The 27572-nt window shown below is 36.4% G+C and overlaps 1 protein-coding gene across 2 annotated transcripts in view; it reads left to right on the forward strand.

The window, feature by feature from the left end:
* Positions 1 to 774: 774 nt before the first annotated feature.
* NCAPG2 (non-SMC condensin II complex subunit G2) overlaps positions 775 to 27572 on the forward strand; it is a 45420-nt gene continuing 18622 nt past the window's right edge. The window contains exons 1-14 of one of the 2 annotated variants that reach the window (XM_033009740.2): positions 775 to 1040; positions 1632 to 1722; positions 5004 to 5201; positions 6181 to 6295; positions 6795 to 6952; positions 7783 to 7917; positions 12943 to 13037; positions 13895 to 13964; positions 14604 to 14690; positions 17429 to 17524; positions 21997 to 22122; positions 22771 to 22950; positions 24022 to 24174; positions 26302 to 26524. In XM_033009740.2, the coding sequence (XP_032865631.2) occupies positions 1648 to 1722; positions 5004 to 5201; positions 6181 to 6295; positions 6795 to 6952; positions 7783 to 7917; positions 12943 to 13037; positions 13895 to 13964; positions 14604 to 14690; positions 17429 to 17524; positions 21997 to 22122; positions 22771 to 22950; positions 24022 to 24174; positions 26302 to 26524 (1711 nt within the window). In that variant the 5' untranslated portion in view covers positions 775 to 1040; positions 1632 to 1647. The remainder of the gene's footprint in view (positions 1041 to 1631; positions 1723 to 5003; positions 5202 to 6180; positions 6296 to 6794; positions 6953 to 7782; positions 7918 to 12942; positions 13038 to 13894; positions 13965 to 14603; positions 14691 to 17428; positions 17525 to 21996; positions 22123 to 22770; positions 22951 to 24021; positions 24175 to 26301; positions 26525 to 27572) is intronic. The other variant, XM_033009741.2, reaches the window with a different exon arrangement.

Genomic DNA, 27572 nt, shown 5'->3' on the forward strand with positions numbered 1-27572 from the left:
ATGCCTAACTGTCAACACTAGCAATAAAAACATTAATGGAGGAAAAAAAAACGTCACCAGTGTAATGCAATGGATGATGCAGGCATTGTGAGCTAGCAGGACTGTTTTTGTAAGAATAGTACATGTCCATGTTACCTGAGATCTGTGGAAGAAGGGATACTATTAAGCCTATACCTGAATTTAGCTAAACACCTTATCCCCGTTTGATCGCATGGAGACTTAAAAGAGATAGCTACAGGAAGGTGGTATGTAGATCTACTCCTTGTCAGACACGTCTGGGTAACTGATCGGATGCTTCTCCAGGGAAAGCTGCATTACCAGGCCAGCCTTTATTATAAAGTGAAAGCAGCAGAGAAGCATTTCAGTGTAGCCAAACTCGAGCAGCACGGCTTCACTGAACTCCTCCTCACTCAGGCCTGGGCTGCAGCTGCCCAGCCGTGCCCGTCACCGGGCCTACCCTCTCCGGGGAGATTTACAACCTGGCGCCTCGCCTCCGCTCCAGGCCACTCTCCCCTTCGAACAAACGCGGCACAGGCAGGCGCCAAAAGAAGAAAAAGGCGGTTTTCGGGCGTAGCCGCGGCGCGCGGGTACCGGCCGCCAGGCGGGGCCGGCGCCGAGCGCTCGCGAGACCCAAGCTCTCGCGAGACGGGAGCTCCGCCCGCGCTCAACGGCCGCCGCGGGAGAATTTGAAAGGGCTGGCAGCGCGCGCGCGCGCGCTCGGCGGCAGGGTTGGGCGTCGGCCTCGGCCTCCGCTTCCGCTTTCCCTTTCCCTCAGGGCTGCGGCAGCGGCGGGGACGTCGGCTGCCCCGTCCCTGTGCGGCACCCGGCGGGTATTCGGATTGGCTTTTTGGTTTTTTTTGTTTTTTTTTTGGTTTTTTCTTCTTCTCTTCCGTGGGCAGCGCTACTGGGACGCGCGGGCTCTTTTCCCGCGTGTCAGTCCGTGCGACCGCCGTCTTTGTTTCCCACCGCTCAGGCAGCTCCGCGTTGCTGTAAACGTAACCCCGCGGATCGAATAGGATTTCTTTCGGAGGGAGCGCGAGGTAAGCGGCCCGTCTGTCTTCCCGCTTCCTCCTTTCCCGGGGGCCTCGGGCTGGTCCCGGGACAGGGCCCTGGATGTGGCTTCACACAGAGTCACCCAACTGGAAGGGGTGGGAAAAGCACGACAGGAATCACCTAGGGTGGAAGGAAAGCTTAGGTGGGTAAGTTAAACTCGTGATGCCAAAAAGCGGCCTTGCCCGTTTCCCATAGTCTTCACTTGACAAGAGAATAAATGAGAATATTTTGCTACCCGTCAGTACTTTTCTTACAAGTAATTGCTATCGTCGGGAATGACGACTAGCTAAACAGGTGTTATGTCATGGATACACTGTTCTTTTTAAAAATAAAAGTATACACTAAAAGATCCTTCTGTTTTAAGACTTTTTTTGTAAAGTAAATAAAAAGAGAGCATGCAAACACTGCAGCCTAATGCTGTTATGATTCTAAATGCTGATTCAGATAACTGTATTTTGGAGTGGGAAACATCTTTTATTTATGACTATGTAATTCTTACATTCCTCACTGACACCAAAAATTATCTTATTTTGAGATATAGTACTTTCTCTAACACTTTGTTTTATTTATAAAACAAGGAATAACAAGACCACAATGAAACGTGAAGCATTTTTACAAGTTGTGTCTAAAGAGTCAATTGAAGACTTCTTGCGTTATACTCAGAATTCTGTAAGTAAGCCATAATGCATGTGCGTGACTAATAAAATCATGAGTCTGTTATTAGTGCAGAAATTTTGTGACATAAGGACAGAAACTATTTCTCTGGTACCCACAGATATGTTAGAATAATTGCTGCAGAAAATAAGTTGAAATAGAATGTAAGGGAACATAGCAGAAAAAGTTGTAGAACCTAAAATTTTGCTATTTATAAACCAACTAATTTTTTAACATTTGGTTGTTGCATATACAGTTTACATTTTTTAAAAATAAATTAGAAGTACTGTGGTAATACTAAAATACTTATATGATGATGATTTTTTTTTTTATTTCAACCTATGAAAGAGATTATTGTGTAATGAATAGGAGCTAATATACAGACATAGAGGGTGCATGTTTCTCTAGTATTTGTTCATTTGATAGTTTAGGCTGTCTATTCTTTCATCTGTGTGTAACTGTATTTGATATTCTTATCACTGAAAGTTCTATAGACGGGCTAGATTGCTCTCTCTGAATGCAGTATGGAGAGAAGCAGAAGGAATAACAAAACAGATCCACTGAAATCTACTAATTAAAAGTTCATTCTTGTGTATTGTAAATGATATTGTGTAATAATCAGAAATAAAAATTTTCATTGTGGTGTTTTCCTCTAAGATTCAATCTGTCTGGTATTAAGATAAACATGGTTTTTCCTGAACACCTTTTGCTAGCCTTAATAAATGATATTGTCAGGTTTGTTTCTTAAGCTTTCTAATCAGTATTTTCCTAATGTTACCTGTATCAGGATAAAGTAAGTTGATCAGTTGACTTCTATGTTCACAGAGGCACAAACTAATTTACTAATGTAGCGAATGTATTAAACCTGTGATTTCTATGTTAGGGATCATGTTCTATGTAATAAGCTTAGAAATGTTTGTCTCCCAAACATCACTGAATTTCTTTTTCCAATACATTTGCTAGTTTTTTCATTTGCACTCCTCTATGTAATTGTAGATGATAACTTTGTTACCAGTTTACCTTTGCTTGAAGTCTCCTTTCCATTTTTTCCCCAAATATAAGCACTTCAACAAGAAACCGCTCTGTTTAGGATGACATGGTACTTGCAGCATTTCCTTTTTGCTTAATTTGGTCATGTTGTTTCTGCTATCTCCATCCACTAATCTACCTTAACATATCTCAATATATTTGGATTAAAAAACATTTTTTCATCCTTTTATTTTTCACCATGAATTCACAAGAGTTATCTTGCAACAGCTTTCAGCTGTTGCAAATACCTTTGGAAACTGTATGTCACCATCTAGAATGAGTATATTGATTAAAACTGTCTTCATGACTCCATAGGAAAAGGGAACATGTATATAAGGATTTTTTTCTGATGGCTTACGAGACCTGAGTTATTTTATCAATTTCCTTTTGAAACCTTCAGTGATGGAGGGTGTTTAACCATATCTTATGTTAGGATGAGGATCCTCATTTTAGGATCTCCTATGAATAATTCTTGACTGCTTTTCTGGAGGAGGCTGTTGTAGTGTATTCTGTCCTTCAGAAGTGGATATATAAATGTAGAAAGAAGAGGAGACAGTGGTTAGTGCCTCACTGCTTTCCTTAGTTTTCATATTATATTTATGTCCTGCTTTTTCTACTTATTTTGTGCTCTAGCCTCAGAATTTACCTTTGTAATTTTTTTTTAGAGTTCTTAGCATCACTACTTCTTTCAATATTTCTCATTTCTATACCTTCCCACCCCCCTTTAATTTTCTTCCCTCTTTTCAATGTTTTGCTTTATTTGCATAATCTAAAATTCCAGGGGTTTGCTAATTTTCCTTCAAGGTTTGTCTCAGGCCTTTCACTTTGCTTTATTTGTAATCGTTCTTAAAATATTACCATAATGTGGTGCAGTTCATTGAGGTCTTTATCAGGTGCTGTTAAATATTTCCACTAAATCCTGTTCCAATGTCAAAAAATACATTATTTATTAGACAGGAAAACAGGAATCATAGATATGACTATCACTCAATGACATCGTTTTCCCTTATAGTTTTTGGAATAATTCTATCTTGTATCATCCCAAAGAAAGATCAGAAAGCTGTAGTCTTATTATTAATTCATTTGTTTTGGTCAAAACAGTGCAATCTTAATATCCTGTCTTTTGGGATTGCTTAAAGTTGAGGGCTGCAGAAATCCCTATGTGGCCTTCAGTTTATTGTATTTGTTTCTAGCTGTAGAATAGGATAGAAATTGTGTTATAAATATGTAACAGGATCTTTCTTCTCATACCCTTCTGGGAACCTTCTAATACTTCTGCATCTTTCATTATTTCCGATTTTTCTTTTTCCCTTCAAATTTTTTTTTCTTCTTGACTCCTGTTTTTTAGTGTATCTGCAAACTAAAACTACTTTTCTTTCAAGATCATGGACATTTCTGCCTCTTTCCTCCAAAGTGTTTTTTTGATCCAGTAAGCCTTCACTACCGTATTACAAATTACATCTCAGAAATTATCTGTACTTCTTCTTGGCTGTGTCTGTTTTTTCTTCTCATTTTTTCTCTGCATATTCCCTTTTCTGGAAGGTTGCCTACCCTTTTTTGATGCTAACAGGCTCTTTGCATCCCTGAGGTAAATTCTTCTGGCAAGGTTCTTCTGAGGAAATAGTTCAGAACAGTCTCTTATAGACACTAGTGGGTTCCCATTCAGTAGAGCTTAAGAGGGGGAAGTATGGGGTTGATGTGCTCAGGAGTTAGGTTTGATGAAGGGGAGCTTTAAAATAGTGCAGTATACAGAGCACTGTTCTATGCAGATTGTACTCCAAAATCTGTAGCGCTGTCCTTAAGGCTGTACTGTGTGCCTTTCCTTGCATAAGGACTTTCTTTCAACAACCATCATCAATCCATATTTAAGACAGGAAAGATATGATCAGAGACTTTAATTCTCTGCAGTTGTGAGCTTCTTAGCTAAGAGTATGGAATTGTCTCTATTGGGAATGAAGTATTTAGAACACATGAGAGACAGAAGTTGATGTTATGGGGGATGTGATTTCTGTTCAGTAGTGTTGCTATCAAGGGCTAAAGACTTTAGTCTTAAAAGAAGCAATCTTGTTTCACAATAAAAGGTTAAGCAGCAGGAATTTCTCATGCTATTTTTTAAAAGAAATAATTTCTGGAACTTATTTTGTCTCTGTAACTGCAGCAGAATGGAAATTAATCCTTAATGTAAAAAAAGTATTAATTTTAGGAAATATGGTGATGAAATATAAACCACTTCACTGATGTGGAATTGTGTAATATCTTCTGACCAGTCACAGAAAAATACATTTGATCCTTTTGACTTGAATGAACTGCTTCAAGAATTGCCAAGGAAGCAAAAGGAAGTTCTGTGGGAGAGACTGACGCAGTTATTGACAGAGAGTTTGATGGAGAACCCTGTGGAAACATGGCAGAGGATTGAAGATGATGAAAATAGTGATGGCATGGAAGTTGAGATAGTTCCAGAAATGGTAAAAATCTTGTCAAATAGAAGTATGATTAGTATTTCATATTTGCTGGGGAAATAAATTGAAATATTTCCAGAGCATCTGAAAACATGTGAGGGTTATCACACAAGGTCAGTTCCAAACATCATGTCCCTGCTGTGTTCTTAATTGACTTCTTATGCTGTTATGTTTGGGTTAACCTGATTTTAGGATTAGTCTGTACTTTAAAAGATTAGATCTGCTGATAATTGTGAAAGATGGGAATTAGTTTTTTCACTAGAGTGGGCTTCAGGAAGTAAATGTTGACATTTCAGATGTTCCTCATGTATCTGGAATATAGTGCAAGAAAATCACTACTGGTTTTATTATGTCATTTTACTGACTGAAGATCATGAAATTCAGATTTGAACGCCCCTCCCACATATTTAGCTTCTACAGAATTTCTGTGACTCAAACCTTCCTGCACTGTAGTCCACATAGTCGAGAGTATTGGGGGAAAAGGTTATTTAATTTCAGAAGACAAAAGAAGTGCAATGGGGAAATCATTAGGGAGACCTAGAGGCTTGTAGAAAAAGTCATATGTACAGAGTCTTACAGAGTCACGTACCTGGATCTAAAGTCACCAGACTTACACTTTTTTGAGCTGTAGAAGACCCTGCTAGTTACAATCTCTTTAGCTTTGAAATGGATGTGTGTTTGAGTGGTTTTGTTGCAGATTAAGCTTTTAATGGAGGAAAGGATACACATGTACAGTCCCCAAGTTATCTACTAGCTGGAGCCAAAAGCTGTTTTCAAACTTTTTGAAATTAATGTACTTTAATAAAACGTATGGTTTTGCCTCTTATTTGATAGGTTTTGGGTGCCAGTACACTCTTTCTTCAAAATGGAAACATAATAACACTTCAGCTTTGCTCTCTGTTGCTAAGGTTTAGTTCTTGGCATAATTACCTTCTGAGTATAAAATAAACTGCAGAATTGTTTCCTCAACATTGTTTTCTTTTAGAAACAAACTGTAGCTGTGATCCAAGGAGTGGCAGCTGTAGTTATTGCTTCCATACCTGCAGTGGATGAAACTGTAAACTACAAAGCTCTTCTAGAATGTGTTTTTATATTAAATGGTGAGTAGTTACCTGTCATAGAATACAGCATTCTACTGTTTTTTTAGCAGATGATTATACTGGGTTTTTTGTTTGACCTGACTGGCCTATGGAACAGAATGTACAGGGGAAAAGTTGGTATTGTTGTGAGCTCTTATTTATGAAACGAAATTAAGGGAGCATTTACTTAAAAATCAGTCACACAATCTAGAAGTTGGAACTTAAATAGTTTTCTTTCTCCCAACTGTTCACCCAATGCTAGATAACTTTCCTTATTCTGTGGCTTATATTATTCTTAAGGCAAAACTTAAGATTCCTGTATTACTGATCCAAAAACTTGGCCAAAACCTGAGAGTTACAAAGCTGCCCAAAACCCCACAGTGAGAATAAGCTATTAAGATGTGTAAATGTGACAAGAGCCGGTTGACATTGTGAGGTATAGTTAGTGTACTGACAGACTAGTGTTTTGCAGGAATAACTTGGTTCATTGCAGTAATTAATTATTTTATCACTGTTGTAGGTATTTGTCCCGCATTACCTGAATCAGAAAAAAACCTACAGGGTGCTATCCAACATGTATGTGAAATGTGGTGGGAGAAAGAACTGGAAGGGAAGGAGCAGCTAGGGAAGACTCTATTTATCATTCTGCTAAAAAAAAGCCTGGATAAAGCTGCTACGGTATGCTGAAGCTACATTGACTTTTAGATTATTACTGAATACTCCAAGAAAGATTAGCCCTCCAAAACACCTCCTGTTTCAAGTCAACTTGTTTTCCGTGTCCCAGTGCTTCTCAATTAATGAAATCTAGGATACATGTGGGTTACAAAGTGTCTTTTTCATAAGCAGCATATTAAAATGTTGCCTTCTCTAGAACAAACCTTAAAGATTTTTGACATCAGTTTCACAAGTGAACTGTGGGGTTTTTTGCATCCTTTTTTTTATTCACTCATTTGTAAAGTCCCATGACCAAGGTTTCCAAATCAAGTAACTCATTTTTGTTAATTCAGCTACTTATAGAGACTACTTATGTGTGGGAAGCTTCATTTTCTGTTGCTCTGTATCTCTCTACATTTTTCTCTCATTTTTTTTCTCTGTTAATAGATTTAAATTATTTTTTTTAAATGTGTGTGATACTTAGAGTATTATGGTGTACATCTTTTGCACTAACCCAATAAATATCTCCTTTACTTAATTTTCCCTGTTAAGTTCTTCCATTGTATAAAGTTTCAAAAGTGGAGTAATATAGTTTTCATCTATTTTATATGAAATAGTAGCTTTCTTTCTGTACCTGAGTATGTCTTCAGCTGTTGGAAGCCAATATTTCTGCAGTTACACATATTTTTGTAATTTTTTCCAATTCTGTGGTGAAAGTCAGTCAATCTTAATTATTTTACAATCTTAAAATCTATAACAATGCATATCAAATTAATTATTTAAAATCCTTTAAATGCCTCTTCACATTAAAGCTACACCTACTTCACTATAATGTGGGCTTTTTTTTCTGTCAGGGTGCAGATGTAAGTCGTATATGGAATCTACATCAGACATTACTTTGTTTTGATTACGATTCAGAGGAGAGTAATCAAGTAAAGGACTTGTTGCTTCAGTGTTTTATGAGTGTAAAATACATTAAAAAAGAAGAGGTAAGCAAACTTTTATCTTACTGTGATTTTTTATATGGGTGGGCTTTGGCTCTTGCATTAAGCCTTTTTTTACAGTACAGTAGGTAGCAATACGAGACAAATCAGCTCTGACTCCAGGCTATAAACAGCTGATATTCTGTTTATTCCTATTACAGACTAAAGTGTAAAAGTATATGTCTAAATCCTCACTCAAGTTCTTGTATCCCAAGGTAATAAGAACCAAGTGCTTTGCTTCCAGTGCATGTTCCTCAATACTTAAAACCATAACCTGGTATAATTCTCTTTTATAGCAGTTTTTCTTTTATTGGAGACAGATAACTATAGCAAAATAATTTCCCTTCTAAATTATTCCATTTAGAAGATTGCATTGTCATAGTCTGTTCTAAAAGTAGCATAAGAAGAACCCAACTTTACAGCATAATGAGAATTATTTTTTTGACCACCTACACTTCCCTCAGTGAAGAATTGCTGTATTGTAATTTTTAGTTTTTGCCTGTGCACCAAGATAGTAGTATCTGAGCTTTTTTTTTCTGGGTAGGTGACAAGACAACCTGACACTGGCTTTGAAGTTCTATTTCTTGCTTGTTTAAAACATATAGATTCTCTTTCATTAAATATATGAACACTGTCATAAAATGAGCTCTGAGATAACAGCGTAATTGTGGCAGTATGGGCATATGGTGTTTTAAAATTGTGGTAGCAAATGAATTAGGTGAAATGTTCGATAGGCCAGGTTTTGGGTACCTGACACTAAGTTTTGAGGGGTTTTTTTTCTTACTTACATGTCATATTTTAAGATGTTTTAGTTTTGACTAAAATTGGGATGTACTAGGGTAATGTGAGCATTGGGAAAGGAAGGAGAGGAAACATGGGTGGAAAAAGGGAAGACAGGTAAGATTTTATTGACTGATTTTGCATTTAGTGTTGTCCATGGTGTATTTCATTTCAGGTAATTTTTTGTCCTCTTGAAAAAGTGTGTACCTGTATGTGTTCTTTGTCACAGTATTTAAAATGCCTTACCTATATTTGATTCTGTATTTATTATTTTCTCCTCTTTTATTTGAATCCACTGCATCGCTTTAATATTTCGTAGGCATAAAGGCACAGTAAATAACTGGGAATTATATTTGTAAAATAAATCTAGACTTCAGAAGCAACTTGTAGGTTTGTGTTTTTTTTTTTTTTCCTTCCAAATTTTGTGAGATTTTTAATAGAACACATGTTAATTACTACACATATTTTCTAAAGAAGGTTTGTACCTTGAATATTTGGGTGAAACACAGCCTTAAGTATAAAAGGGGTCCATGGGGTCACAGCCTCCTTCAGGTGTATCCACCTACTCTGGCATGGGGTCCTCCACAGGCTGCAGGTGGGTGTCGGCTCCACTGTGGACCCCCATGGCTGCAGGGCACAGCCTGCCTCACCACGCTCTGCACCACGGGCCGCAGGGGAATCTCTGCTCTGGTGCCTGGAGCACCTCCTCCCCCTCCTTCACTGACCTTGGTGTCTGCAGAGTAGTTTCTTGCACATCTTCTCAATCCTCTCTCTCCTGACTGCTGCTGGCATTGCACAGGTTTTTTTTCCCCCCTTCCTAAATAAGTTACCACCCGTGCTACCACTGTAGCTGCTGGGCTTGGCCTTGGCCAGGGCTGAGTCCATCTTAGAGGTGGCTGGCATTGGCTTTGTTGGACACAGAGGAAGCTTCTGGCAGCTTCTCACAGAAACCTGTAGGCCCCTTGCTACCAAAACCTCACCACGTAAACCCAATACACAAGTCACTTTACATCCTTGAGGCAATTCGCTCAAAAGGGGAACCACAACCTGTTGTAGAAAGACTGCAAGATAGGTTTCAGTTAAATTAGGTGTCTGAAACCAATTTAGGTATCTACACAGGAGCCTAATCAGTACAGGTCGGGGAAAGGATTTAATTGCTTAAGTGAATGCCCCGTGCTGCATTAAATGACCTAAGTTGCCTCAGACATCCACATGGGACTGGCAAATAAAACAGGATTTGTCAGATATCTCTGCCTTTTGGAAAACAATCTGAGTGTTTAAAATTGCTCTGTTTAGGTAGTGGTGCACTGCCCCTAGTCAACGGAATCAACAGAACAATTCAGCTTCATAAAGCAGTTACTAACAGCTGATCACCTGAATCACTCTCCAGGCAACTAACTTTCTACGGATTTAAACATCCAAATCCAGATGTCTCAGTTTGTGAGCTGAAATCCAACTTCAATATGTGAACTGCCAGTACAGCTCTACAACGGTAATTGGGATTCTTCCAGCTCTACAGACAGGAGATTAAGTGTCTTGAAATTCAAAGTATTCAAACCTATTGCTATAAAACTAGTGCACTTCTGTTACAAGTCCTTCTGTTTGGGATTTTGCATCCCAAAGGAGTTTAGTTTTAGTGACAACTCACCTCATGTGTGTTCTCTTGTTTCCCTGCCTAGCTGGCTTCAGTGATGGTAGATTTCTTGTAGCAACATGTCCAACATGCCTCCGGTATCTCTGCTGGTCCATTTTCTTACATTCTGTGTCTATTTCTGAAACGCTAAGAGTTATACCAAATATCAACGTGATGTATGAATTGCCTTGAGATGAAACTGAACTCCAACGTGTAAGAGCTAATATTCCCTTTAGTGCCTACAGGCTTGTTCTACAGTTCCTAAGGAAAGTAGACCAAATTCTTTTTAGAGTACACATCCCAGAGCATAGCTCCATATCAGTTTAAGCTGATATAACTCCAGGTTGCAATGAGCCTGTGTTGCCATGGGCTAGCATTCCTATTTTCCTCTCCACAGTATGAATGCTCAAGCAGCTCTGTCATGTGTTGATTGAAGGAGGTAGCTGATTAGTTTTTTTCCTAGCAAGGTTGTTTTTCAGCCAGGTTAGCTGCCTGAGCTGGTTCATCATATGCAAGGATGAAGGAAAGGGGAGGATGAGGAATGCGGTATCCTGGTTCTAGATCACATTAAACCGATACAGAATTGTGTGTTTATGCCTCATTGAAAGATCAAGGAGTTTGTGCTTTCTGCCTTCCCAAATTGTGCCATTCAACACAGAGCAATAGTTTCAGAGGCTTATTTTCAGGCTGCATTAGTGGAGTGATTCTCTGAATTTCTATCTCTCTGTGATTTATGAAAACATTATTGTTCAGGTGGAGTTTCCAATCAAACAGCTGGAGAGCCCTGCACAGCAGATATTATTGTGTTTTAGAGGTAGGCCTGTTCTATTCTCTTCTTCCTTGCTAACACTAATTGTGTGTGCAACTGACAAAGTCACATGTACTATTTCCACAAGCACAGCAGTACCAGATGCCCAACACTCTGTTAATGCATTAACCCTGAAGATGACAGGTTTGCAGTCTTATTCACCTATCACCAGTTTACCTTTCAGCATACTGAGTATGTTGAATAACGGTAATCTTTCAGATCCACTGATCACAAGCAGCAGATTAAATTAGAGACGCTTACTGTCATTTCTAGGATCAGGGTCAATCTGTTGAAATATAATGCAAAAAAAGCTTGGTTGAAAGCAACACTGTGACTTTTCTTCATCTGTCTTGCTGCCGGGATTGTAGAAGATGAGATGAGTTTGAGTTTGTCCTTTGCCTTGTTGAGGCAGAAGCTATAGGTCAAGACTCCCTTGACCTTCTAGTTTGTCAGGAACTGATGGAAGAGTGTACCACTGGGACTCCAATATATGTATCATACTACCAGTGTTGAAGATAAAGACTGAATGAAAGTCACTTTTCTTTCTTAGTGGAAGAAGTTCTCACTGACAACAGGAAGGATTCCATTAGACCTGTGGTCAACAATCTTGACGTTATGTTTAGCTTTTAGGTCTTGATTTTTATGATCTTCTGAATTATTTCTTGACCTGAAGGTATTTAAGCTATCAGTTCCACTAAAGGGCATTTCTGCCTATATGCTTCCTTCCCTCTACCCCTACTCTATGATAATGCAGCTCAGTGTGTCTGACATTCTCAGCCTTATTTTCTCTGTTTTGTCATATGCCTGAACATAGCTGTTGGTCCAGATCTCGACAGAAGTGCCTTTGCACCTCTGCTAATTGCTCAGTTCACCGTTTGAACTTCTGTTAATGTGCTCTTTACTACTGCACTCCCTTATTAATTTTCCTGATTTATTTTTAGCTAGAAAGCTGACAGGTACGAAGGACCCTTACAACTTGCTGACTCACCCTTATGTCTGACCAAACTTTTCAAAGTCTCAGAAGCTGGATGCCTTCACTTCATCTATAAGATAAGCCAGAGTGATGCTGTCTGTACAGATATGTGTAAGGCTCTAATTCCCTGGGCAGATCTTGCTGATTCTGGAAGAGCAAGGGCTTATTTCCTCCAACCACAGCTTTCCGCTGCTTTTTCTTGCGAAAATTCTGTTGCTCATCAGATTTGTCATCACCATTTCTGACTTGCTAAACTGGAAAAAAAATTCATAGTTTTTTCTTTTTTTTTCTGTTTTCATGAATTAAAACAGCTCCAGGAAGTTTGCGATATTACCTTTCATGAGGCAATAGGAAAGGGATTGTCCTTGCTAATCAGAGCACTTATTTTCCTCAGTGGCCCAGCTGTTCTCAGTGGTTTTGTTCAAAAATATTTCTGTATCCAATGCTGGCAGAGTTGTCATGCTATTTTATTTGTACCTTCACTGTCATTATGGTGTCATCCTGGAATATTGCATTTGACAGAGCTCTGATGATGTGGCCTTAATGAGGGTCCTGAGTTGCACAGTCTCTTATCGTTATGGGATACTACTTGAAGTCACACCAAAATAGAATGGACACTGAAAAAAATGCAGGCAGATATGTAATCCGTATGTTCATTTTTTTTTTGTGTTTTCTCTACAGTATAAATAAGAGTAATGCCTGAATTATGTTTAAAAATTAAGAACTTTTTTTTGATCTTTAAACTCTGTATTTACTGATTTTTGAGGTGGCTTTTAAATTATGTGTTCCTCTGGGGTTTGACTTCCCTTTTTTTTTCCTCTTTTCCCCTCCCAACAGGGAAGAAGATTCTTGAGCTTTTTGTTCAGCTGGAATGTAAACTTCATTAAAATGATACATGGAACTGTTAAAAACCAATTACAGTTCTTTCCAAGGTATGCATCACAGTTAGAATTCTTAATGATCATTAAGAGGTTGGCTAAAAATCTTGTTTGTCTCACATTTTAAAATACCTAGTATATTGATAAAATATATCAGAATGTAGACACCTTCAAATCTGCTGAATATAACTACTGTATTGTTTCAACAACTTAATTTAATAGTTGCTCTACAAATGCCTATGTGTACAATTATAGGTGTAGTAAAATGCTTATTTAGCATTAGCTAAAACAAATGACTTTCATATAAACTGTGCTGCATTACTTTCAGTGTTTGTGTGAGAATTGCAGGTCCATTTCTGCTTCTGTAAGATGTTTTTATTTTTTCTTATGAGCAACCTCTAATTTAATTAGGTAAGATTCTACATAGAGACATTCTAATAAGAAGTGACTTGCAGGATCATAGCCTGAGAACTGGACTGATGTATGAAAAATGTGTTTATTTTTTTTCCTTTGATTATTCAGTGAAATATTACAGAAGTAATTATTCATATTAAAATCAGAGGCTTTGTAACAGTTTCAGTTATATATACCTGTATATCTTCATGAAGAATTTTAGGCATTCATTGTGAGATAAATGATAAAATATCTGTGCTAATGTTTTGAGTTTCCTACCATAAGAGATATTTTTTGTGTTTTTTAATAGTGCTTGGGTTCATTAATTGTTAACTTTGTTTTTCCGTAATTATCAGTGTAGACTTTCAAGATAATTTCTTCTTCTAAAAATAATGTTAATGCACAGAATTAAGAATAATATTGGTACTTATTAAAAACTTCATGTTGTTACCCTTATGAATTGTGCACAGATATGGTTAGACTGCTTGCTTAAAAGTGTTTCCCACATTTTAATGCAGGTCCTTGCTGGAAAGCATTTCAGAAATTTACTTCAGGGCCTGGAAGAAGGTGTCAGGAGAATTTGTAAAGGTAATACTGTGCTTGAATATTTCATTTGGATAGTTTTGAATTTCTAGGTGGAGAAGATACATGACTTTTCAACCTCAGAAAGGTTCCTAAGCAAGCCTTAAGGAATTACTTCCCTTAGGAAAAGAGCCTCTTCAGTGTTGCAAAAGGGTAAGAGTATGTCACACTTTGAATGTTTGCCACAGTCATCAACTTGGCTGCATTTAAACACCTTTAATTCTGCTGCTGAAATATTGGCTCACACAGCTGTGCATATATACAATGTTTTTCATAAACTCACTAGTTATCTAAGTTATTGAAGCTTGTATTCAGTATGTGCAAGTCTATATATCTGATACCTTAAATATTTATCTAGTTTTTGTTGATTTCCATGAAGATGATCAAAAGTATAATTACAGCATCGCAACAATGCTACAGCCACATTTCAGATACCAAATAATTCTTAGGTACCATGTGGAGGTGCTTTGGAATTCCAAACTTGGTTCTGAGAATCAGGTTAATTGTATATTCTGAAATTTTGAAAATCAGTTTAAGCAGAGACCCCCAGCATGGAAAAATTTGGTCCAGATGAAGTACAAGAAGCTCTACAGTATTTATTATTGTTTTATTGTATTGAGTAGCATGTATGTCTTTTTACTGTAGATTCTTGAATATAACTGCATTCAGGATTTCATGCATCATGGAATTCATCTTCCCAGAAGTTCTCCTGTTCATTCTAAAGTTAGAGAGGTAAGTTCCTGTAAAGCGTGACATGAACTAGTAGCATCAAAATCAGATCTGTTACTATAATGAGAAAAATTTTCATTTCATACTGAAGTACTATGCTAGTTCTGGCTGGAATGGAATTACTTTTCTTCATAGCAGCCCTTACGGTGCCATGTTTTGGATTTGTTGTCCAAAACAGTGTTGATAATACACCAATGGTTTGGCTGTTGCTGAGCAGGACTTGCATGGTGCCAAGGCTTTCTCTTCCCCACTCCATTTCCCTAGGGAGTAGTCTGGGGATGAGCAAGAAGTTGGGAGGGTCACAGCTAAGACAGCTGACCCAAACTGACCAAGGGACATTACATGCCATATAATGTCATGCTCAGCAATAAAAACTGAGGGGAAGTGGATTTGGGAAGATAGCTTGGAGACTGACTGGGCATTGGTTTACTTGTGGTAGAGGTGGTGAGTGACTGCATTTGCATCACTTGTTTTGGGGGTTTTTGGTCCTCTTTCCTGCACTTATTAAGCTGTCTTTATCTCAACCCATGAGTTTTCTTGATTTTCTCTTCCAATTTCCTATCCCACCAGACAGGAAGTGAGTGGCTGTGTAGTGCTTAGCTGGAGACTAGGGCCAACCCACCACAAATACTTACTTTAAAAATAGCATATTCCAAGAAACAATGTTAGAACAAATTTTAGGAAGAATCTGCTTAAAGTTTTGCACAGGAATTGTCTTCGGTGCTCAAAAATGGAAATATAAGGGGATTTTCCAGAGTGCCAGAAATAGGTTTTGCTGTCTGTTGTCTATGCTTTTCTTTATCTGGAGAATTGACCTTTTCATAGCTGATCATAGGGACAAAAAGTCATAAGCTCCTTGAGGCAAATTTAGTAGATGGGTCTGGAACTAAACTTAATTTTTGTTTTTTGTTTTTTATATATACGGGAGGTTTGTACAAATGTTTATAGGGATAAGCCTTGATTCAGTTGCAGATTTGAGGTGTCTATCTTTTATTCATAAGCAGAATGAGAACTGCACAAAGCTTTTTAAGACAAAGCATTTGTATTTGATCTATGTCCCTTCACCTCCCATTCTTTCACCCAAATATATTATGTGCAATATATAGCTTGATATATCAGTATACAATCCTATATTGCAGGTTTTTTGGTTGGTTTGTTTATAAACAGATTCTGTTATGAAACAGATTTTTTTGTTTATAAACAGATTCTCATATCTATAGTGGATTCCCTTGTCCTCTGATTCCTGATTAGTGGAGTGGCTTTTGACAGGGCATTTTGTTTTTCAAATTTGGAAGCTTATGTTCTTGAAAGAGGACATTGATGTAAATAAATCTGTCTTTGAGTGGCAAGGGGAATGGATCTGAAATAAATTTGAATGTTACATTCATTTTCAGCATGCAAGAATTTGATCTAAAATGGTCCTTTAGAATCCAGAAGTTCCCATAGCAAATAGAAAAGTAACCAACCACAGTCATGCACTTGAGCAAAGTTATTGAAAAAGGAAGGAGAGGAAATCAACACGTACAACTCTTCCTTCTGAATTCAAATTTCTGATTATGAAACCTATGCTCACTTTGCAGATATCAGATACTCGCTGTTCTAATGAAATCTATTACAAAACAGTACGGACTTGGCATTAATCCTGGGTTAGATTCATCATTCTCATGTAGAAATAAGAGCTACATAGTCCCTTATAAATTATACTATGTCTTTACTTCAGTATATTTGAAATATATACATACCAGAGAAAAGGGATTCTTCCACTATAGCATTGTTTCTGTAGATGCTATTCACAGGCTTCCCTGTCTGTCTGTAGCTGTGAATACCTGAAGTATTGACCTCTAAGAGGGTCAACTTCTTTTCAAACTGATCAGTGTTTCGGGCAGAAGAATCACTTCATATCAATTTCCATGATATCCTTTCTCATACTCTGCTCTGGTCTTCTACTTTCCCTTTTTGTCTGCATAATTCAGATACAAAAATAAATGGTGCTTTAGCTAACTAAGCACAGTCCTGAATCACGAGGAGTGCTTGTGAAAACTGAAAGGGGGTATATATATTAGACATAAGGAAGAAATTCTTCCCTGTGAGGGTGGTGAGGCACTGGCACAGGTTGCCCAGAGAATCTGTGGCTGCCCCCTCCCTGGAAGGGTTCAAGGCCAGGTTGGATGGGGCTTTGAGCAACCTGGATGGTGGAACCTAGATGGTCTTTAAGGTCCCTTCTAACCCAAACCATTCCATGATTCTATGGATGATACTTGTTTTTCATCAATGCATACAAAATATAGTAAGTTTGTAGATTTGTATTTGGATAACTCCAGTTACCAAATAATGTTCCTTTGTTCTTAACAAAGAAATGGCTTATTTATCTGTAACTGTTTCAAAGTATTTCTGCTAGTTACTTTAGAGTTTTTTACTGTAAAAAAAGCGTGAGTGGTTGCTGTGAAACTGACTCTCTAGCCATGATTTTATTTCTCACTTTTAGATCTTTACATAAGTTTATTGACTCTATAAAGTTATAAAATGTGATATTTATTAGAGCTCTTTCTTTTTCTATTATTTTTGAGATTTATTAATAAAATATAGGGTGCATTAATATGTCTAGTTTTAACATTTTCCATAATATGGAATACACTTTGGTCTTGCATAAGTTGTGAAATGAGACAACTCCTGCCCACTTCTTGAGTGTAGAAAGTATTTTTATAAGTGGTTTTGGGGATTGATTTGTTTGTTTTTCTCAGATGCTGTGTTATTTTCATAAACAAAGTAAAGTTCATCAAGGAGTTGAAGAAATGCTCTATAGATTGTATCAACCTATCCTTTGGAGAGCACTGAAGGTAATTATCCTTTTCAGAAAATAGGACTGTCTTTCTCCAACTACTAAATTTTGGGTCCCTCCTACATGTTCTGTTTTTAATAATTGCTTTTTAAATAAAATGGCTGTGGAAAAAAAAAATCTGTTCTTTAGCATCTCAGCTGTAGTAGCGTAACTTTGCAAGTTGTAATTAGGCATAGTTTGCACAACAATATTCTAACTTGTGAATATAAATTACTTCTATAATTCAGTTTTATTTACAGGTACACAGGGTGCTTTCCGGGATTGCAGTAAACAGTGGGACTAACACTAAGTTTTCTATTTACATCATCTCAATTTGGGGAATTTTGTATAATCTTGTATTGTTTTCCAAGATCTTTATGGAATGATCAGTGCTTTATTGTTCAAAGCCAGAAATGTTCTGAGGATGATTTAGTCTCACATTCTGATTAATTACCAGCCTTAGAATACAGCTTAATTTATTAGAGTATTATTTTAGAAAACCTTTTATTCTGGTTTAATTGTATGTACAGATTAATGATGATTGTATGTCAGATTGAAGCAATAAATTTCATTCTGACTTTTAGTAGTTTTAAGGTGTGTGTGTCTTCCTGTGGGTTGCATGCACAGACTAAAAGGAACCTACAGGATTTTACCTACTCAGTTACACTCTGTGATTAAGATGAGCCAATCTTCCTCCTTTGTGAACAACTTTCATTTTGTCTGAGGTTATGAAATTCCTTCAGTGGGAGCATACACATACCATTTGTTACAGCCAACTTAAGTGCTGTTTAGCATATACTGGTTTCATTTACTGTTTAGTCATATGGCATCTTCACTAGTCATGAGAGAAGTACTTAAAACCACTTTAAGTTGAAAATATTTAAAAACAACTTAAAAAGTTGTTTGAAATTGGTTTTATGAGTTACAGGAAGAAGTTGAGAGCTGTTTAACTTCAACAGAACCCTATGGTAGAAGTGGGAAGATGGACAGACTCATCACTAGACCAGTATCTTGTTTGGCCTTACATTAAGGGTTAGCAAGACATGCTATTCCATTTTTAAAGGAATTGCTGTCTGTAAATGGCATCTAGTAGTTCACTTTCCAAAGTCCAGGACTCAACTCAAGTATAAGATTGGAGTACTTCTGTGAAACATTCTGTCAAAACTTATTAAATCTGCATAGATTTGTTTAGAGAAATGTAACAGTACGGTCTGGTTTGAGGAAAAAAGATTAATTTTTTGATTGTCATGATTACTTTATTGCTTGGCAGCAAGAGTGGGAAAAATTCCTGATTCCAGAAGTGGTTCAAATTTTTAACAGCTGCTATTCTTAATTTTCACATCACTGATGGTTCCATTGCTAGAACAAATCTGAATTTTAGGAAGTTTTGAGGCATGATTTTTCGGTTGTTTGGAGGTCTTTTTGGGTTTTTTTGTTTGTTTCATTTTTATGATGACAGCTTCTACATATGTAGTTAAGCACTTTAAGTTTAGACATTAACAGTCATATCAAGTAGGTCATGGAGAATTTGTTTTAATGCAGCAAAATAGTCCAACTGTTGTGAACATAATTTCAGGATGTTAAAGGGAGGATTGTAAAAAATTGAATGCGACAATTATGTGAATCATGTATGATTCAATGCAAGGAAAGATTCTGAATTCCAAATGATTCTGTACCATATTTATGATAGGTGAAAGAAAATATGTGATTGAACATCAAAATTTGGCAGTTTATTTCTGAATAGGCCAGTGTCTTGCTGTGTGACTTTTGTATAGTTAATTTTTCTTTTCCATATAGTACTGCTGAAGTATTTGGCATTTTTAAGATAACTATTGCTGTGACTCAGAATCACCAGTAGTTTAAGATACAGAACTAAGAAGAGAAGCTTATAATTGTCCTTACTAGTATGGATTCCTCTCCAAAGCTTGAAATGTCAGTTTAATTTTAGATAACCAGTTTGATGCTCCTATTTTACTGAGTATACAAATCCCTAATTTAATACAGCAAATAGCAAATGCTGTTCTGGAACACTGGTTACAAAACAGAAAGGGAACTCACAGAAGGACCTCTTTACCCCTCCTTCTTGCAGAAATTAAAAATACTTCAGTTGTAAGAACACAAAGGATTCCAGAACTGTTTGTGTTGAAACTACTTGATCTCATCTCTGAAACCTTTAAACTGAGAATGCTTATTTGTAATACATAGTTCTCTGTTTCTTCTTAAATTACTTGATTTACAAATGCTGAGAGAACAGAAGAGATCCCTTCGTGGCTTTTACCTATGCATATTTTATAAGCCTTTATGCAACTTTAAGTTTTCATAATATAAGCTCTTATGTGACTTCCTCATCTTTTTCCATGTTTTTATTATGAAAAGTAAGTCTCATGCAAACATAGAAGAAATTCAAGCTGTTGAAGGAAGTGATTGCTTTGAAGGGGTGTGTTTGGTTGTTTTTCTTTTTTTTTAACATTCCACACTTCTAAACTAACTTCTACTGGGGAAAAACAGTGTTTTAAATAATTGGCAGTGAATTTCAGGACCTGTAAGACCAGATGAAAATTAGAAGAAAGCTCTGAAAAATAACTGAACAAAAAGATTAAAATACTGTTTAAAAAGGTTCTGAAAGTTCCTCAGAATATTACAAGCATAAAGGTAAAGAATCATTCATCATTTAAATAACTGCAGGCTCCTCTTGCATGGAAAAGTCAGTGTGGAGTAAAATAGGATATGAATTTGAAGTCCTAGGTTCTATCCCTATGAAGACATTATTACAAGCTTGAATATGTAAATCATTTGGGATAAATTGTAATTAATTAAAGGTAGGAATTTAAACTGTGAGTACTTGGTTCAGAATTTAAGTGAACTTAATGGGATTCAGTGTAATGCACTTAGAAAGTTTATGAAAATTAACTTTCTGTAATGGCCATGGAAGAGAAGGTCTAGGTTACTGCACAAAACCATACTTGAATTAATTTTTACATGAAGTATTAGTGCAGAAGAGCTATTTCACTGTGAATTCACATATTAGCTTGCTTTGCATTAATTCTTCAATACAGACAAGCCCAAAGTTAAAGGATTTTCTTCAGCTTTATAGGATTGAATTAAGAATTATAATCTTTTCAGTTTTAGACTATTTGTATTATCCATGATAAATGAAGCACAAGTCTGTAACTAAAGAATGTATATATGGGCTTTATTTGCCTTTGTAGTATTAAGTGTAGAATTGCTATGAAATTTGTTGGCCTGAAGAATTTGGAATTTTTTTGTTCTACTCAGAGATGCGACCACCATATGAGGATTGGTCCAAAAAGGAAATACAAAATAAACTGTTAAATGAAGTAATAGATGTTCATTTCTTTTGTGTTTGTCTGTTTTTATTTGACATTAGTTTATTTAGTTCTAAATATTACATGATTATCCTTGTTTTTCTTTTCTCTGCCTTTGATCTGAATGTTTCTTATGACAAGGGAAGAAGAAAATTAGATTAATAGAATAGTCAGGATTTTCCCTAGACTGTCTCTTATCTTGCTGGTAAAATTAAGCCTACTTTGATTGTTTTACTACACTGTATATAAGTAGTCTTATATATGTATACACATTTGTTTGTTTTAACTTGGAATCAAAATTTGAACAAAATTCTTCTGTCCTTCCTGGAGAAGTTAGTACAGGCTCTTATCGTTGCACTGCCATCTTTGATAAATAAAATGTAATCTGATGGTTAGATTTCAGGTTTCTCCCTGAGATGCCCTGAATTTCATATTTTCTTCATTTCATTGCCTGCTTTCTTTTTCTATCCTTTTAAGAGTCTACAGGGCCAATTATTTTTCACTGAGTGTCTAAATATACATTTTTTTCATTTTTCTTTACATTCGGGGCTCTACAACTAGCAAAATGTATAGTGTAACACACTGAAAACTATTAAAAATGGTAAAATGTCTGAGGGTTATGAGGCTTGCCTTAGATTTTCGACGAGCTGCCTGGAGCTCAGAACATGGTCCTGTTACTTATGTGCACAGATGCAGAAACGAGAGTGTTTCTGTTGGATAAGTTACTCTCCAGGCTTGCCGGTACTTAGTTTCTAAATACTGTTTTCCCGAAGATGAAATAGGCTTGAGCTTTTCAATTAAATCACCTGTCTCTTGACAGGACCTTTAAGGTAAGCAAGAGAAATCATAACTGCTTTTAATTTATTTAGCACTACAAGATGGCTCTGACTGTGACTCTTCAGGGTCACTGAAGTTGGTATGCTTTGAAAGCTGATTGTAGTTATAACTCAGGTTTTACTGAATGGGCAGGAATGTAAGGTAAAAAAAAAAATAAAAATCATATGTTACTCTTAAGTTCTTCCATACATTTAAAAATTTATCTGTTCCATCTACTTAAACACATTAAGTTGCTAGAAGTGTTTGGAGAGCAGTGTTTGACAGGATATGCCTTTTGATATTAATAGTAGGTACTTATCCAAAGAAATTTTTTCCTTCTTTGTAACAGGCCAGAAACTCAGAAGTTCGATCAAATGCAGCATTTTTGTTTGTAGATGCTTTTCCTGTTCGTGATCCCAGTTTTAACACTGAAGAGATGGACAATGAAATTCAAAAACAGTTTGACGAGCTTTTTGTAAGTTTTAATAAAACTAAAATGTTAAAAATGAAACTTTCATCAAACTAACCGAAAAATAAGATGTTGATGCAATTAAAATTTATGGAAATTCTGGATAGTATTCATAGGGAAATACAGGCCTGTGATGCAGAAAATACAAAAATAAAACCAATATTTTAAATTTCTGTAGTAAGTTGACAACATTGCACCATTTTCAACTTTGAAAAGGAAATATTTGGGATTGTTAAAGAAAATATTTGGGAAATCATGAGTATGGTCCTTTAAAATGTGAACATCAGATAACTGAATGAATTTCAAAGTCTTTATATTGTTGCATATGAACAGTGCCCAATGTAAACTCATATGTAAATAGAAGTCTAAATATTCTCAGTTAAGTCACAGATGTAAGACTTAATGTGAGCTGGTTTTAAAAACAATATTTCGAAAGTCCAGTTAAAAACAAAAATGGCTAATAGTCTTAATTTTGCTTCTGATTTAAACTTCCTAGTTTGCTTAATAAAATGACTTGAGGCAATATTAATATTACAGTACTTTCATAGTACGACAAAAAGGTAATGGAATGCTATTTGCTTATGACAGGTTAATGTCAAACAGCAGTAGAGTCACAATAATGCATATACTCACGCTATTATTCTTCTGTTTTAGAATCTCTTAGAAGACCCTCATCCAGTTGTCCGCTCCACAGGAATACTTGGAGTTTCTCAGATATCATCCAAATACTGGGAGATGATTCCTCCAATAATTCTTGCTGATCTTTTAAAAAAACTAATTGGAGAGCTGGCATGTGATGTAACATCTGCTGATGTTCGATGCTCTGTTTTTAAAGTAAATCTTTTTTTCTAAATTTAAAATCATGATTGTAATTTTTATATTTTAGTTGATGCTCAGGTTTCTAGTATGGGACACTTTAAGTCGAGGAAATTACTTATTCTGCAAAATGACTTAGTCAATAATGTTCCTAATAGACGCAAGTTTTGCACACATTTTATAAAAGCCAAACATTTGGAATGAACAAATGCCTTTTAAAATAGTGACTGTTTGGCTTTGTGACTCTCTACCGCTTTGCATTTCCAGTCTCGTATACATTGTTTGGACCTGATAATTTAGTTACTTTAGCTATCAGAAATTATGCTTAGACTTGAAAATGTATGCAGGCAAGTTTCTATGTTACTGGTTTTAATCCATCCCAAGACATGCACAATCACATTATGATTTTGTACCCCACTTTGTGTTTCTGAGGTTTGGATATATGTAATTACATACTGTTTCTCTGGGAATACCAGTCTCCTGTGCATTGTTCAGTATGTTAGGATTAGTTCATCTACATCTTTCTGGCATCTGGTAAATAACTAATAGCTTGGACAGAAAAATGAACTCCCTAAGCAGTATTTTCTCTTATGGATTCTGTGCCTGTGTCAATTCAGCCTTAAATTTGAGCTGTCCTCGTGTTAATCCTTACTTGCTCCGCTATAGCTGCTTAGGGGTCTATACTGGCTAAACAGAAAATGCTGATTTAAAAAGAACTTATCAGAAAAAGACGTATTTTTAATCTGAAATCAGCAGAGTGTAGGGAGGTGGTATTGCTACCACAAAAATTACTCAACATTGTGCCCTCAGGTAGAAGGCAAGACCATGGCCTCAGGCCTAAGTGTAGATCTGAAGCTGCTTCAGCTGAAGTGAACTCACTGAACATAATTCACTGGAAATTTGAAATAACTGTATCAGTCTTTACTGAAGAATATTACAAGAAAAAATATGCATGCACAGTGTCTGTCCCTACTTAATTTAACCTTAGAAGTGTCATGGTCCAGTTCAACAATTCTTAACTATATCTTTTTTTCATATATATTCTTTAAATTTTTTTTTTTTTTTAGCATAATCTTCTGTTTCTTGCAGTGCCTACCAATAATTTTGGACAACAAACTAAGTCATCCATTACTGGAACAGCTCCTGCCAGCAGTCAAACAGAGTCTTCATGACAGTTCAGAGAAAGTGCGAGTGGCTTTTGTTGATATGCTGCTGAAAATTAAGGCTACCAGGGCTGCTAAGGTAGGATAAGTGACAGGACACTTGATTAACAAGAAGGAGATGAAATCAAGATGTTTATTTAAAAAAAAAAAAAAAGTAGTACCTTTTGAGACTATTGCAGTATTCCTAAAAGGAAAAAAAATACATGCTTAATGTAATAATACTCTTAATTTCAGGTTTTCCCTTCTTCATATATTTAAGCATATAACAGTTTATTTCTAAGACTTGTGCATTCTGTTGCTGTTAGTCACTTATGTTCATTTTTAAGGTTTTGATACAAACTAGATAGTAGTAAAGAAGTACTTTTTTCCAGTGTTTTTATGAATACTGTTGAAATCATGGTGTCCATGAAAAATCTTTTTAAATAAATAAACAAAGAGATTGTGACTAGTCCTGGTGAGCTTTCAGCCTTTCCATAGCTGTTTTTCCCATGAAAGTTAACCATAGGAGATAGTGCTGTGTCTGGATACTACTACACCAGAGATTTTATAGGCATGCTGGAAAGTGTCCTTTTTAGTTGAGCCAAGTACCCTCTTCTCCTTTTCCTCTCCCCCACATTTTTGACTAGTTGGGGACAATTAGTTGGTCCAGTGGCCTCTCTGTGCTTGTCTCCTTTTTTTCCTGTGGCTCTTGTATCACAAGCACTCAGCAACCTTTTCTCAGCATGTTTCTGTCTTCCCTGCCCTCTCGTGGCCGTGCCAGAGCAGAGCAGTAGGTACAGCCACACTTCCTTCCAGCTGACTAGATCAAGCCAGGCCTCTCTTACCTTCTAAACACTTAATGACTTTACTGAATTGCTTTTTTACTTTTATTTACCTATTTTTATAACTTGTCTTTTGTGAGCGTGTCCTTCAGGATTCTGGTATCTTTTTATAGGGATCATGTTTTATTCTCTTGCTAAGCCTAATTATTAGGACATGCTTATCTTGTGCTAGGCACATAGACTATGTGAAGTGAGATGTATCTCTCTCTGTTGTTCAGGAGAGAATTAAATAAATACTTGGCTTGTCAGATTTTTAAGGCTTCAGTGCTCAAGGAACACAATTATCCCTAACACAAGGATTACTTACGTGCATAATGTGTGCATTCCATATCTGATGTCAGAACCTCAAAGACATACTGAGATTAGACCATCACAGTACCTTCCAAGTTCCCCAAATATGCTCAGAAGACAAGACAGATGGGAGGCGATTTTGGAATTGAGAGCTTTCAGCTTCTTGCACGTAGATTCAGGATAAGGATTACAATAATGCAACAGCAAGTTTGGTACTTCCATAATACATACCTCAATGCATTGATTAGGCAAGTCCACAGAAAATGTGAAATTAAGACAAACACTGCAAGTGCAAGGTATTATCATTCAGACTGTCAGCATGAAAAATTTCCAGCAGGGTCCTACAATGTTTGCACATCTCCGCAGATTAACAATGTGCAGCTGTACCTTTACTTTTTTTTACAGACAATTGGTTCTGTCTGTTAAGATTATTGGAGATAACTAGAGTAGGCAATTCGTAGTTATAAATAGGTGGTAGTACTCTAAAAGAGTACTTACAAATGTAAGTGGTATTACTGCTGGCATAACAAGCTGTTTCTTCTTTCTGAATTTCATAGCCTTTGATTACTGTGTTGCAAATAAGCTAGAGCTCTACTAACGTCAGGATGCTCTTCTGGTTTGCAGTGGTTTTAGAAAGGGTCTTGTTCTATACAGGTTTTTAGAGCATATACTGTACTTGTAGGTAGTTTGGTCCTACTTTGTTTTATGATGAGAATATAAAACATGGCACAAAATGACAAATTATATTTTGTGGTGATATCCTTGTAGAGTAAATAATTCTTCCCTATACCGATGGAATTGCATTAGCATTGCAGGTATACTGAGATGGAACTGCTTGAACCAGAATTTTTCCAGTCTGTCAGAGATAGTGGGAGTTTTAGATGTGTGTCAGAACAGTAAAGCAGTGTTGTTGCAGCAATCTGTGACCTCAAGTAAATGCTGTTATTTTAGTAAAAATTAAAAATGCTCATGCTTTTCTGGTAAATGCTATTTATATTAGTTAATACTTCTGATGTGGACAACATTTAATAAAGGTGATTCGGTTTTCCTCTATTTTTTTAACTACTTTAATATATTTTTCTTACTTTAAAAAGTTCTGGAAAATCTGTCCCGTGGAGCATCTTCTGGCTTGTCTTGAAGTTGATTCACGGCCTGTGTCACGACGCATAGTGAATCTCTTATTCAACTCTTTCTTTCCCATTAACCAACCCGAGGATGTGTGGTGTGAGCGCTGTGTTACTCTAATCCAGATGAATTCAGCAGCAGCTAGAAAGTTCTATCAATATGCTTATGAATATACTGCCCCCACCAATATAGGTAAAGTACAAAACCTTATGAGTCTTTGGAAATACTAATATCACACCATGTAATAGCTTCTTTAATTCTGTAACAGTGATATGTTGTTGCTAGAGCTTTTGTTCCTAGTATAGTATTAGTTTGTGGGTTTTGAAATTATTGACACCAGCAATGAACCCTGCTGATAACAGTCATAAGCTTTTTCAACACTGAAGAGATCAAAGCTTTTTGTTCCTGCTCTTAGGTGATGTAGTACACTCTCTAGCCAGTGTTGTTACCTGGTCTCTCTTTTCCGCTTTCTCCTCACATATACCTGGAAACTATCTAAGTCTTACCATGCAGAAATAGTGAAATAAATAGCTCCTCAAGTGATTTGAGATCTTTTTGGAAGATTCTATAGAAGGTGAAAAATATTTATGTCTGATAATCTGGTTATCTGGGATTTATGGATAGTAGTATTTTCAAGTTGCTCAGAGAAAATATACAAAGCTTTCCTTCCTAATGAAAGCTTCAGAAACTTTCAGTGAATAGGGTAGGTACTGCCCAGAGTATATCTGCTTTTTATAAAACTAACCAGGTAAAGAACAAAGAAGCAAGTAAAATCATTAAAATTTTGTTTCAGAGGAGTTCTGATACTATAAAAACAAAGTAGTCAACATCGAGTGACTTGGGTAAAATGCCCAAGGCATTGACTCCTGATTGATTACCTTGGTAAGGTAGTTTTGAACTAGCATGTGGTAGTGTATTTCAGCCAGTCATACTTTCATGAGAGTGGACATAACCCTTTCATTTTTATCTAGAGGTGAGTTCCTCATTAATGAATGCAATGGTTAGGCTACTACATCTTTTATAAATAATTGGAATTGACTGTGGAGGGTATGTATTATTGAACATAGGTCATTAAATTAATGGCTATGCCAGATGAATGTAGGAATTGTGGGAGCTTCCTCTGATTCTGGTTTGATAAGGTGGTGGTTGGGGTTTTTTCATTAGTAGGCTTTTTTAACAATAAAATTGTAGAACCTGATGATAATGTTACCATTACTTCTTCATACTTGAAGCTATAAAA

The sequence above is a fragment of the Tyto alba genome, unplaced genomic scaffold (genome assembly GCF_018691265.1).
Source record: "Tyto alba isolate M040663 unplaced genomic scaffold, T.alba_DEE_v4.0 Super-Scaffold_38, whole genome shotgun sequence".
NCBI classification, from domain to species: domain Eukaryota; kingdom Metazoa; phylum Chordata; class Aves; order Strigiformes; family Tytonidae; genus Tyto; species Tyto alba.